The 13,706-nt window shown below is 38.1% G+C and overlaps 1 protein-coding gene across 1 annotated transcript; it reads right to left on the reverse strand.

The window, feature by feature from the left end:
* Nucleotides 1-4,480: 4,480 nt before the first annotated feature.
* LOC109241888 (zinc finger A20 and AN1 domain-containing stress-associated protein 5-like) lies at nucleotides 4,481-5,609 on the reverse strand. The gene has a single exon (XM_019408709.1). It carries the CDS (start codon nucleotides 5,294-5,296, stop codon nucleotides 4,820-4,822), a length of 477 nt encoding a protein of 158 aa, XP_019264254.1. The 5' UTR covers nucleotides 5,297-5,609; the 3' UTR covers nucleotides 4,481-4,819.
* Between the last annotated feature and the right edge of the window lie 8,097 nt (nucleotides 5,610-13,706).

Consider the following 13,706-nt stretch of genomic DNA (forward strand, 5'->3'; position numbering starts at 1 on the left):
GGAAAATAGAGTCAATACATCTTAGAAACCTCTAAATCCCAATCCGAACATACAACTAAGTTCAATATTACCATAAAAACATATTGGAAATATCAAATCGTCAATCAGAGGTCATTTTTATTGAAGTCAAACCTTGGTCAACTCTTACAACTTAAGCTTCCAACAATAGAACTAAGTGTACCAGTTCACTCCAAAACCTTCCAGGAACAAAACCAATCATCCTCGCAAGTAAAAAAAATAATCACGCATACGGGAAGCATAAAATAGGGAAATGAGGCTCAAATATACAAAACAACCAGCTGGCTCGGTACATCATTCCCCTTATAAACATATGTTCGTCCTCGAACGAATTTAAAATCATACCTAGGATATCAAAAAGATGAGGATATATGATCGATCTCCCAAGTCACCTCTTCGAGCGGTTGACCTCTCCATTGAACCTTCACGGATGCAATATCTTAGACATCAGCTTCCGAACCTACTTATCCAAAATAGCCATCGGTTCTTCTTCATAAGCCAAATTCTTATCCAACTGCACCGAACTAAAATCCAACACATGTAAATGATCCTCATAATACTTCTGAGGCATGCAAACATGAAACACCGGAAGAACTAAGTTGGGTGGCAAAGCAAGTATGTAGGCCACCTCACCAACTCTTTCCAACACCTCGAATGGACCAATATACTGATGGATCAACTTTCCCTTCTTCCCAAATCTCATCACGCCCTTCATAGGAGAAACTCAAAGAAGAACCTTCTAACCCTCTATTAAAAGCCACATCAAAATTCTTCATATCAGTATAAATCTTTTGCCTGGACTGCACTATACGAAGCCGCTCCTGAATAAACTTTACATTCTCTACATCATCGCAAACCAAATCTGTGCCAAACAATCTAGCCTCACGAGGCACAAACCAACCAATCGCAAAATGACATTTCCTCCCATATAAGGCCTCATATGGAGTCATCTGGATAATAGACTGATAGATGTTGTATGCAAACTCCGCCAATGGCAGAAACTGATCTCGCTAGCCCGCAAAATAATAACATAGGCCCTAAACATATCCTCTAAAATTTGAATGGTCGCTCAAACTGCCCGTCCGTCTGAGGGTGAAATGCAGTACTCAACTCAATCTACATGCCCAACTCACGCTGAACATCTCACTATCTTGTTAGAGCTATTTAAAGATTATGATATCACTATCTAACAATCGCCGCTGCCTCACATTCAAATCCTTTTGCTTGAATAGATGAAGAAGACTCTAATGATCTGTATACATCTACAAGACATGCTGTATAAATATTGCCTCCAAATCTTGAGGGCATGCACAATAGTTGCTAACACCAAATCATGTACCAGATAGTTCTTCTCATGGGGCTTCTACTAGCGCGACGCATAAGCAATCACTCAACTGTCATGCATCAACACGCACACAAGGCCAACATGTAATGCATCAAAATAGACCGTATACTACCCCGATCCTTAGGGCAATACCAAAATAGAGTTGTTGTCAAAGAATTCTTGAGCTTCTGAAAGTTCCCCTCAGACTCGTCAGACCATATGAATGGAGTGCCCTTTTAAGTCAACTTGGTCAATAGAGTTGCGAAGATGAAAATCCATCTACAAAGCGGCGATAGTTTCCCGCAAAAACTAAGAAACTACTAATCTCTATAGCGGTAAAAGGTTTAAGCCAATTCTAAAGTGCCTCGATCTTTTCGGATCCACCTTAATCCCATCACTAGACACCATGTTGTCCAAGAATGCCGAGTCCAACAAAAACTCACACTTGGAGAACTTAGAAAACAACTTCGTCTCCCTCAAAGTCTGAAGCGCAATCCTCAAATGTTGCTCCTGCCCCTCGCCATGAATACACCAATATCTCAACAATGAACACTATGGCAAAAGAATCCAAATAAGGATGGAACACTCTATTCCATGATACATTTTAAATATCAATCTATTATCCTCGTTGCTTTTATCAAATTATAATAACTGAATTCATATTATAAGTATTTTTAATCGATTATGGTATTTTAATTGTTAAATATTTATTTTTTATTCCCTTAAAATTATTTATGAGTGATTAATTGTCCAAACTAATTATTTATATTTTTATGTATATTTTGAGTATTTTACATCATTTCATGCAATTATATTTGCACTTTATGCCAATTATGTATTGTTTTGCGTTAATGGCCTAACTTAATAATAATTATATTTATTATATTATTTAGGCCACCACTTTGAACAAAGTGGTTTCGTCACTCCCTCGGCGTGCGTGGGCAGCAAAAATTCTCCTCGTGTTGTGACTCTTGTTAGGTTGAAGTCAGCTAGGAGTTTTGCTGCCAAAATGATGTTCCCGGTCAACTTTGCTTTTTCCAGAACCCTCCATTGTACGATTTTGGCTGAGCTTCCTGGATCAACCAAAGCATGCTTAATTTTAAAATCTAAAACATCAAGAGAAATTACCAAAGCATCGTTGTGTAGAAGAAGCAGCCCATCAACATCTTCCTCCGTGAAGGTAATGTCCTCTTCTACGGCTTCTCGAATTCTCTTGCCATGAGTCACCCATATAATCGTCTTTTTGCTACTAAAAATGTCACCCCATTGACCTTATTTCCTCCGAAGATCATGTTGATTGTCATCCGAGATGACCCTGCTATTGTCTTTGATGGTTCCGCATTATCTCGACTTCTACCATAATTGTTTTTTGCGGGGTCACTTAAAAACTCTCTAAGATGGCCATTTTTCAACAAGGTCGCCACCTCCTCGCGAAGATGTCGGTAGTCCCCAGTTCTATAGCCGTGAGTCCCATGGAATTCACACCACAAATTAGGATCCCTTTGACTAGGATCCGATCGGATCGATTTCAGAAACCATGCTTCTTTGATATTCCTCATTGCTGACACCAATTCTACCAGGTTGATATTAAAGTTGTAATATGATAACCAGGGATATGCGGGATCTCGGGACCCTAACACCTCTTTCTCTTGCAACGATCTATTATTCCGGCCACGATCTGTCCTTCTTTTGAAGGTTGACCTATCTGATGACTGGAATCATTTATTGCTACGCCCATCAGTCCTCCCGTACATTAGAAAATGACCCCTAAAGGACTTCCGATCCACATCAAAGTCATTTTTAAACTTATCATAATTTTTATCGCGACCCCGTACCTTGCAGGATACCAAAGAGCCAAGTTGATCGTCTTATTTCCTTATCTTTGACTCGTAGCAATTGTGGACATCTGCCCATGTGGTTACCTGAAACTCGAGCAAGCGCTCTGCCAATTTTGGGAGGCATTGAAATCAACGGATTGAGACCTTCGTGAATGCCTCCGTTGTCCACTCATTCGGAACTGCTGGTAGCAGCTTCCTTTCCTTCTAGAACCCGATTACAAATTCCTGTAACAACTCGGATTCTCCTTGCGAAATTCTAAATATATTTGCCTTTCTGGCATGGACCATTCTTTCTCTAGCGTGGGCTTTGATGAACGAATATGCTAGTATTTCAAAAGAATCGATTGAATGCTCGAGTAAGAGGGAATATCATGTCATGGGTCCCTTCGTGAAGGTTCCGCCAAACTTCTTCAATAAAACCGACTCGATCTCGTGTTGAGCCAAGCCGTTTCCTCTTACTAACGTGGTGTAGGTCGTGATGTGCTCCTGTGGATCAGACGTCCCATCATATTTTAAAATATCTGGCATCTTAAACCTCTTCGGGATCAACTCTGGTGCCGCACTCGATTTAAACGAAAACTGCGTATACTTCCTCGAATCTGGTCCTTTTAACACCAGCGGCGCGCCTGGGATCTTATCTATTCGAGCGTGAAACTCTTTTGTGTTCTGGGCCATTCTTTAATTCATCTCTCTCATGAATCTCATGACCTCAGTTTTGAAAGGATCATTCAAGTTGTTGTTCCCAGATCCACTTCTGGTCCTTGCGGCTTCATTGAAACCTACTTCATCCCTTGGAGTGTTGTTCTCGATTCTTTGAGCCGTCCGATTTGCTGGAATGCTAGGAGGAACCAACGCTCTTTCATTAGTGTTATTGGTAGCACCCGAAAACGCCTGATTCAATTCTGTCATCACCCGATCTTGCCTCGAAAGGTAATCCATGATCGTTTTTTGTTGTTCTCTAAAAGATTATGCGAACAAGAAAAAATGTCTTCTTAGAAGATTTTAGAGAAAGTAGCAACTCGCAACTTCCCCCGCTTTGAAATATGTATTCCTTTTGTTTCAAAAAAATTAACATTAAATAAGGGCAAAATAAATTATTTTTATCTTCGTATGCAAAAAGCGACAAATAAAAATGAAAATTTATTTTCAGGACATAAACGCAGTCTGGCTCATTAGCCCGATACTTGGCATCAAATTTACGCCGTTATGCCCCTTCCCAGGACCAGGAATGAGTTCTGAATTTTATAGCCATCACCGTGTTTGCTTCTAGAAATCACTTAAATTTTCTGTTCAATGAAACTGATTTAAATTTCCATACGGTTTCTACTTTGATTGGTCGCCAAACAAAGATGAAATAAATTGCAAAGCTACAACTTTTAAATTTTTCATATGTTGATATGAGAAAACAGAGCCATCCCCAGAGAAATTCAGAGGGAAATTTCATCACAACAAATTTAAATTAAAAACATTTTTTAATTTCTCTCATTGCTTCTTCATACTCTCTTTTGATAGCACAGCATATCCCGAACAGAGCAGCAACACAGCAGCTACGGAGATCTTCGCAATAGCAAATCTCTTTCTCTCACTTCAACTGAAATCCAATTTGATGATGATACCATATGGAGTATATCTCTCCCGTTCAAAGTTTAACGATCTTCGCGGCTTTGACGAGCGGATTCTGCCTCGCGATCGCCCCTCGGCCGGCGGTTCTGTAATCATAGCTGCAATCATGACGGTCAGAGTAACGATGTTCGCCGCAGAATAATTCACCGCACCGGCAACGGAATCCGGTCAATCCTACCTTCCTCCGACAACCGGAGCAACGGTTCACCTCCCTCTTCGCCGGTGATACGCTCTCCTTTGCCTTATCATCATCTTTCACCGCTCGATCGACATACTTTTTTAGATCGGACGAGGTAGATCTGGTTAATATGTTGGTGAATTTATGAGGATATGCGACCTTGGAGGAGCTAGCAGAGGTAGCATTAAAGCAATTTTGGCACATATTATTGGTGACTGGATTGCCGATGACACCGCAATTTTTGACGCAAAGTGTTATGGTTTTTTCATGTACGACTTTGTATTCAGTCTCTTCTTTCTCTGTTCTCTGAGCCATAATTTTTCACAGATAAATTATCTAAGAAAAGCGAATTAAATATGATGAAGAGATTATCTAAGCAAAATATTAGAGAGAAATGATCTGTTTGTGGTTTGGGTGGGTAAGAGAGAAGAAAAGAGAGGAGTTTTAAGGAGGAGAGAGGTCGGTAATGGTGATGGAATAATGGCCTCATAGAGACGCGTATGGGGCAAAATGGAAAGAGGATTTGATTGGATTTGGAAGGTGGACGGAAATGCCCCCTATGACTTTTACGAGGTAGGAGTTGTGGGCTATAGGCTGGTTCTAGATGAGTTCTGACGTGTTGTTTACTTAATCGTCACCTTTGAAGATATCTTTGTTAAATCTGAATAATTTCTTTCTTTTTCTTTTCGTGACCCTTAATAAAAAGTACGGAAATATCTTCAGACAGCCTGGATTCGGTGTACGTTCCCATCGCTCGAATTATTATAAGGCTGAATACATGTGTGATCCCTCAAACTTGTTACTCCTTCTATTTCAATTTATATAAATCTATTTAACTGAATATAGAGTTTAAAAAAAATTAAAGACTTTTGGAATTTTTGATCCTAAACAAGTCAAAAAGGGGGCCACAGTATTTCTGTGGTTATAAAAGTTTCTCATTAAGGATATAATTGTATGTTTAAACTAATTTATTTCCAAATTTAGAAAGGGGTCATTCTTCTTGAAACGGACCAAAAAGAAAATAGGTTCGCATAAATTGGAACACAGAGAGTAGAATTTTTAACTTATACACCTAAACAAAGGGTTATACTTATTGAATACTTGAACTAAGCAAAAATATGTCTATTCAATACATAATAATGATATGGCATTGTTAACTATTAGTTTCAATGATGAAAAATAATATATTACATTTGGTGCAGGATCACAGGGAATTCATTAAAAGGATTCCAAGAGCAATACGGGTCAGGGATAGATTAAGGAAATAATCTATCATCAAGGAAAATAATCAATGATTAGAAATGGAAAAGGAAGAAGCAGTGGAGATTAATCAATCAATGATTGACGGAAGCTATTACTGGAAGGCCCCAAATCAAAGGGAAACAAGATCACATTGAAAATCAATAAAGCCAAAAATCAAGGGATCCAACGGATATGCCTCAAAGATGGAAAGCTAGTCAAGACCATATCAAGGAAGATCAACGGAAACTTAAATTTATTCCTGGAAAGAATCAATCTATGATTCCTTTCAAAGATCAACTCCCTTGGGTTTGCAATCTCTCAAGATTCAAGAGTCAAGAAGGCCTCATGGAATGTATACTTACATATGTTTCGTACTTGAAGAGAACATACTTTGAACGAACCATTTTCACTCTTTTTGTTCTACTCCAAATAAGCATTGTAGTTCTTAAAGATCTGCAGTGTAATTATAGAGAGAAGAAAGAGAGATAAACACTAGTGAGACATTGTATCAATAAGAGAAAAGAGACATAGAAATTAAGTGGTTGGTGTAAAGCTACCTCAACCATCCTGTACTTAAGAAACTTCGATCACTGGAAGAGAACACCCTTGCGACCAAAGGGGACTGGACTAGGATTCACTTTGAATTCGAACCAGTAAAAAATTTTGGTGTCTTTATTTCCTATATTTTATTTCTGCACTTACTATCCTCCTGCTCTTATTTCCAGTCGACTAATTAGTAAACTAGTCAACTACTTATAATAAGTTTTTAATAGGCAATTCACCCCCTCCCTATTTGTACTTTCAATTGGTATCAGAGCTAGTCTCACACTTTTTGCTTAACAGTTTGTGAGAAAAGATCATGGCAAATCAAGTTACTATTGGAGCACTTTTTCAAGAAGGAACATCGCAAGTTAGGCCACCATATTTCAATGGACAACACTTTTCTCACTGGAAAGTGCGTATGCAAATATATGCAAAATTCTATGATGTCAAAGTATGACGAGTTATCAAAAAGGGTAACTAACTGCTCAACCACCTGTTGATCCAGAAGATATAGATTAGTACACAGACGAGTAGATGGCGGTTGTTCAAGTAAATTCTAAAGCAAGAAATTTACTCTATAATGATATAAGTGGAGAGGGATATGAGAAAATCTTTAGTTGTGATACAGCCAAAGAAATGTGAGATAAACTGGAAGTTACTTCTGAAGGAACCAGTAAAGTGAAAGAAACTCACATCAAAAAGTTGGTTCATGACTATGAAATCTTCCAGATGAAAGAAGGAGAATCCATTGAAGAAATATGCGCGAGATTCAGAAAAATCATTAGCGATCTAAAAGCTTTTTGTAAACCTTACACAAGTGGTGATCAAGTTCGGAAAATTCTGAGTAGCCTACCTACCACTTGGCAGGCAAAAGTAGTTGCACTCGAATAACAAGATCTAAACAAACTTTCATATGATGAGATTCGAGGAGATCTTATAGCATTCGAGAAAACACACCTCAAGAAAACAAGCCAGGAAGAAAAGAAGAAAACAGTCTCCTTCAAAGCTACAACTGAAAGGACAGAAAATGATATTGATGACGACCCTAATGCCCTCGAGGAAGAGATTGCCATGGTATCAAGGAACATGGATGGTTAATGAGAAGATAGAGAAACACAAGAAGAGGTATGATGCCACCTAGGCAAACCAGGCAATATAATGAACAAGACAAGAATGATGGAAAATGTTATGAGTGTGGAAGATATGGGCACGTTCAAGCTGAATGCCCACATCTTAAAAGAAAGGTTTCCAGAGGATTCAACAAAAACAAATCTTTTGGAAGCTGAAGTGATAAAAACAGTTCAGAACACGAGGAGATAGCAAATCTATGCTTCATGACAATCTAGGAAAATGACATTAACAAACTCTCCGGTTGCTGGACCGATGAAGATGCATCAGACGACAAATGCAAAGATGATAATGAAAATTATTTTATAAAATGAGGTGAAACAAGCGAAGTAAGATCTTATAACTCTGATAGATGTAATGAATTGCAGGATATTCTTGACATTACTCTAAAAGAGTTTAAAAAATGAAGAATGAACTAAGAGAGTGTTTGGATTGGCTTATTTTAAGTGCTTATTGGCTTTTCATGGAAACCCAAAAACAACCCTGATCTTAGTAGGACAATCCAACAAGGACCCAAACAAGCTTGGGTACCTTAAAGAATATGATAATTCGGTTTTGCAAGAACACCACAGGAAGAGCCGCAAAGGAAAATGGTACTTAGATAGTGCGTGTTCCAGTCACATGACAAGTGACAAAAACCTATTCAAGGAAGTTACAAAGATAAATGGAGGAAGTGTCAAATTTGGCGATGACTCAAAAGGAAAGATAGTTGGCACTTGCACAGTTCCATTCAATAACAAATGTGATATTACTGAAGTGTATCTTGTAGATGGACTCATCTACAATCTATTGAGTATAAGGTAGCTATGTGATTCTGGTTATGAAGTTAAATTCAAGAAAACAGGTTGTGCCATTGAAGATGAGATAGGTAAAATAATCCTCCCAGGAATATGAAAATGTCTATATTCTTGATGGTTTTGAAAATCTAGATAGTCACATCTGCTTAGCATCTATATTTAATGATCCATGGTTGTGGCATAAGAAACTTGGTCATGCAAGCATGCATCTTATTGAGAAACTCTCCAAGCATGCTTTATTTATTGGTCTTCCTAAACATAATTTTTCTAGAAATCATGTATGTGATGCGTGTCAAATTGGTAAACAAACCAGGAACTCCTTCAAAAACAAAGACATTGTGTCTACCTCAATGCCTTTACAATTGATTCATATGGATTTGTTTGGACCCACCAGAGTTGTTAGCATAGGAGGAAAACGATATGTTTTTGTTATTGTTGATGACTACTCATGTTTTACATGGGTGATTTTTCTATCTCACGAAGATGAAGCTTTGAAAAACTTTGAGATTTTTTGTAAGAGAGTTGAAAAAGAAAATGGGTATCTTATTACAACTATTCAAAGTGATCATGGAGGAGAATTTGAAAGCAGAGCATTTGAAGATTTTTGCAATGATCAAGGATAGACTCACAACTTCTCAGCTCCAAGATCACCTCAGCAGAATGGAGTAGTTGAACGGAAAAACAGAACTCTACAAGATATGGCCAAAACTACGATATTAGAATATTCCTTACCAAACCACTTTTGGGCAGAAACAGTAAGTACAGGCTGCCACATTCTCAACAGATCTCTTATAAGATCTATCTTGAAGAAGACTCCATATGAACTATGGAAAAATAAACGGCCCAACATAGGTTGTTTCCATCCTTTCGGCAGCAAATGCTTCATCCACAATAATGGTAAGGACAATTTTGGAAAATTTGATCCAAGAAGTGATAAAGTTATTTTTCTAGGTTATTTCATTAACAGTAGATATTTTAGAGTTTTTAATAAACACACTTTATCTGTAGAAGAATTGGTATATGCTATATTTGATGAAAATAACATTACGGTCGAGAAAGGTAGTATTGTAGGTGATGAAGATATCAGTCAAGAAACACCACTGTCAAGCAAACCTCAAAAGTTGACTGATATGATAGACGGTGTTATAGAGTCAACTAATGAGCCTGCCAACAGTCAACTAGAATCACATAAGAAGTCAACTACTCCTATAAGTGCAATAAGTCCAAATGAGTAGAGAAGTGAACCAGAATACCCTCAAAAGTTTATCATAGGAGATCCAAGTGAAGGAATGAAAACCAGGGGAGCTCTCAAGAAAAAGGAAAATGTAGCACTGAATCAGACTGAACCAAAAAAGGTTGATTAAGCCCTAAAAGACTCCGGCTGGGTACAAGCAATGTAGGAGGAACTAGATCAATTTGACAAAAACCAAGTTTGGAAATTGCTACCTAAGCCTGCAGATGCTACTGCAATTGGAACAAAAATGGGTTTTCAAAATTAAGCCCAATGAAGATGGAAAGGTTGTGAGAAACAAAGCCAGAATAGTATCTTAAGGGTACTCACAGCCGGAAGGAGTCGACTACGATAAAACCTTTGCACCAGTAGCTCGACTAGAGTAAATACGAATTCTTCTTGCATATGCATCCTTCAAAAGATTTAGACTTTTTTAGATGGATGTCAAAAGTGCCTTATTAAATGGCTTTATTGAAGAGGAGGTATATGTAAAACAACCTCCTGGTTTTGAAGATTCAACATTCCCTTACCATGTGTATAAGTTGACTAAAGCTCTGTATGGACTTAAACAAGCTCCACGAGCCTGTTACGAAAGACTTAGCTCATTTCTACTTGATTACGGGTTTATAAGAGGTAAAGTACACACTACTCTTTTTATCAAAAGATCATCGGAAGGTAATCTTATTATTCAAGTTTATGTGGATGATATTATCTTTTGTAGTGCTAACCCTCTTTTGTGCAAGGAATTCAATAATCTTATGAAAAGTGAGTTTGAAATGAGCATGATTTGAGAGCTCACGTTTTTTCTTGGACTTTAAATTCAACAATCTGATGAAGGAACGTTTGTGTGCCAAACAAAATATACAAAGGAGCTAATTCAGATGTTCGGTATCAGCTATGCAAAAGCAATTGTTACACCAATGAGCCCATCAACAAATCTTGACAAAGATGAAAAAGGAAATCCTGTTGACATAACCAAATATCGTGGAATGATTGTCTCTTTGCTTTACCTAACTGCCAGTCGACCAGATATTATGTTTAGTGTATGTGAATGCGCCAGGTTTGAATTAGCTCTTAAGGAGTCACATCTGACTGCTGTAAAGAGAATAATTCGTTATCTCATCGAAACTATTTCGTACGGACTATGGTATCCACATTCTAACAATTTTAAACTAGAAGGCTTTTCAGATGCTGATCTTGCAAGTGATAAGAAAGACAGAAAAAGTACTAGTGGGATATATCAATTAATGGGAAAGGCATTAATATCATGGAACAACAAAAAAATAAGGATCTGTTGCACTATCCACAATGGAGGCAGAATAAAACGACATTGGTCAATGTTGTGCACAGTTACTATGGATGTCTCATCAACTAGATGACTATGAACTATTTTTTAAACCTATTCAAATATTTTGTGATAACTCTAGTGCTATATGTCTTTCAAAGAATCCTGTGCATCATTCTAGGGCTAAGCATATAGACATCAAACATAATTTCATTATAGATCATGTCCTAAAGGGAGATATATAATTATCATTTGTTGGTACTACTGATCAATTAGCAGATATTTTCACTAAACCTTTACTTGAAGATAGATTTTGCTCCTTAAGAGAACTACTTGGTGTTATCTTTCTTGATCATAAAAATTAGGACCTATATGTTAATTTTAATTCTTGTATGCCTAATGTTTTGATTTTTTTTATTTGTGTAAGTACACATTAATTTAGCGCCTCCGATTTCCCTATCTTTCCTATCAGTTGCAGTCTTCAAGAAAGGAAAATCAATCATCATGACCCTTTACTGACACCCTTTCCATTCCAGCACTCAGCCGTCAAAATCCCATCCTTTTTAATCCTCTGAAACACTCTTCTGTGTCTTCAGTGTTCCTATCGCTTAGAAACCCTCCTCAAATCCTTCAAGATCCTTTCTCAAAAGTTTCCATGGTTAAACACTCCAAGAACTCGTCTGCATCCACTAGGAGAAGTACTCGTTAAAGGGAAAACCCTCTTCTTAGCCTCCAGAACCAGTAGACCTATGGTCTGACCACTCTAAAGGGTTTGCCTCTTCTCAGGCAGAACTATCAGATCACTCTTACCGAATAGGAGAAAAAGCCCTAGGAAAAAGGCGTATGGAAGACCCCCATGAATCTCTTACTCCCAAAAAATCCAAAATAGACCTCTCAAGTTCTCTAGAATCAGACCTCAACTTCTAGGATACCCCAAATAGGGATTTCTTTATTGCTCTGAAAGACAAGCCCATTGTTCATGGCAGAGCAGTGGACCTCGATGATATGGAGGCCCTCAATTGTAAGGTAAAGATATGTTTGTTTTCCAAGGTTGGTCAAAATTTCTCTTTGTACCCCCTCCCAAAGTTTATGAACCTTTAGTGAGAATATTCTATGCAAATCTTCACTCTAGCAAGCCTGATAAGTTGGAATCTCTAGTTTCAGGTAAACGCACTGTCCTTGGTTGTGCCATGTTTGACTCAATTTTTCAGCGTAAGTGCTACAGTTTCCCTTTGATTTTCAAGAATACTTGGCCTGATGATTTTGAAATTACTTTTGATCAAGCAAAACGTTGTATTGCTAAGTGTCCATATTTCCTCCCTAACCAATTAGGTCCCAGTGATGTTAGTTTTGAAACCGAGTTCAGGCCCACATTTTTGCAACCACTCTTCATCCTCGTACTTGATCATTCTCCACCTTCTCTCAACGAGATACCTTTCTTGTTTACTGTCTTGTGACCGAACTCAAGGCTAAACTTTCCTCGTGGGGTCATAATTTCATGATTGAGAGTGCTGATGATCCCGCCAGCTTGCCTTATGGTATGGCTATCACTCACATTTTGGAAGCCCACAACATCTCTATCTCAGAATACCCCTGTGTTTCTGTTTCAAAATCCTACAATTCTAGAGCTTTTGCCAGTATGGGTTATGTGTGTGCAAAAGGTTCTTGGGTGAAGAAACAGGAAGGTGAAGTCAAGAACGTTCAGCCTGATCCCAAGTCCAAAGCCTCTGTTTCCCATCATAGTGTAAGTGATCATGATCTTGTTGAGAAACTGAATAACATTGACAACAAGCTGACCATCATCAAGGACCTTCTTACTGCAACTCAATCCACTGTTGGGACATCCATGCGATCTCCAAGGAAACTAGGTCCGATGTTTCAAAGATGAGGGTTAGAATTCTCAAACATGGAGAAAATGCAGTCAAAACATTCAAGGAGGTGCATGATAGGATTGATGGAGTGATAGTGTCAGCCAATGCCAGCTTTGAACGTCTGAAGGAGGCGATTTGCAACACTCTTACTTACTTTTTGCCTCGCTAGTTGTGGAAGTTCCAAATAATCTTTTTTGCTGTTTTGCTGTTCTGGACTGGATAACCACTCGCTGGATACTTTTCTTTATTTCTGTTGAACTCTGCATCCGTAAAATATTTGCTATATTTGTCTATGATGTTTGCCTAGGATGTGAGTGCCTTCAGATTGTTTGCCTTAGTTACTATATATGTATATCCCCTCTTTTCTGATGTTAAAAAGGGGGAGAAAGAAGTGTCCATTTTGCAGGAGTCGACTAATTGTACAGATTAGGGTTCCTGTTGAGGGGAAGTCGACTAACTATGCAGATGTAGAATCAACTAACGTTAGCACCTGCAGAGGAGGAGTCGACTGAAGTATGCATTACCCATTGAGGGGAAGTCGACTACAGGGAAGTCAATAATTGTTTATATATAAAGAGTCACCAAAAGAGCCAAAAGTTATCACAAAAATTATTCTTCCCCATGCAAC

Source organism: Nicotiana attenuata, unplaced genomic scaffold, assembly GCF_001879085.1.
Source record: "Nicotiana attenuata strain UT unplaced genomic scaffold, NIATTr2, whole genome shotgun sequence".
NCBI classification, from domain to species: Eukaryota; Viridiplantae; Streptophyta; class Magnoliopsida; order Solanales; family Solanaceae; genus Nicotiana; species Nicotiana attenuata.

Coding starts and splice junctions, on each gene's coding strand:
- LOC109241888 (XM_019408709.1), bottom strand. CDS start 5,296: ATGGCTCAGAGAACAGAGAAAGAAGAGACTGAATACAAAGTCGTACAT.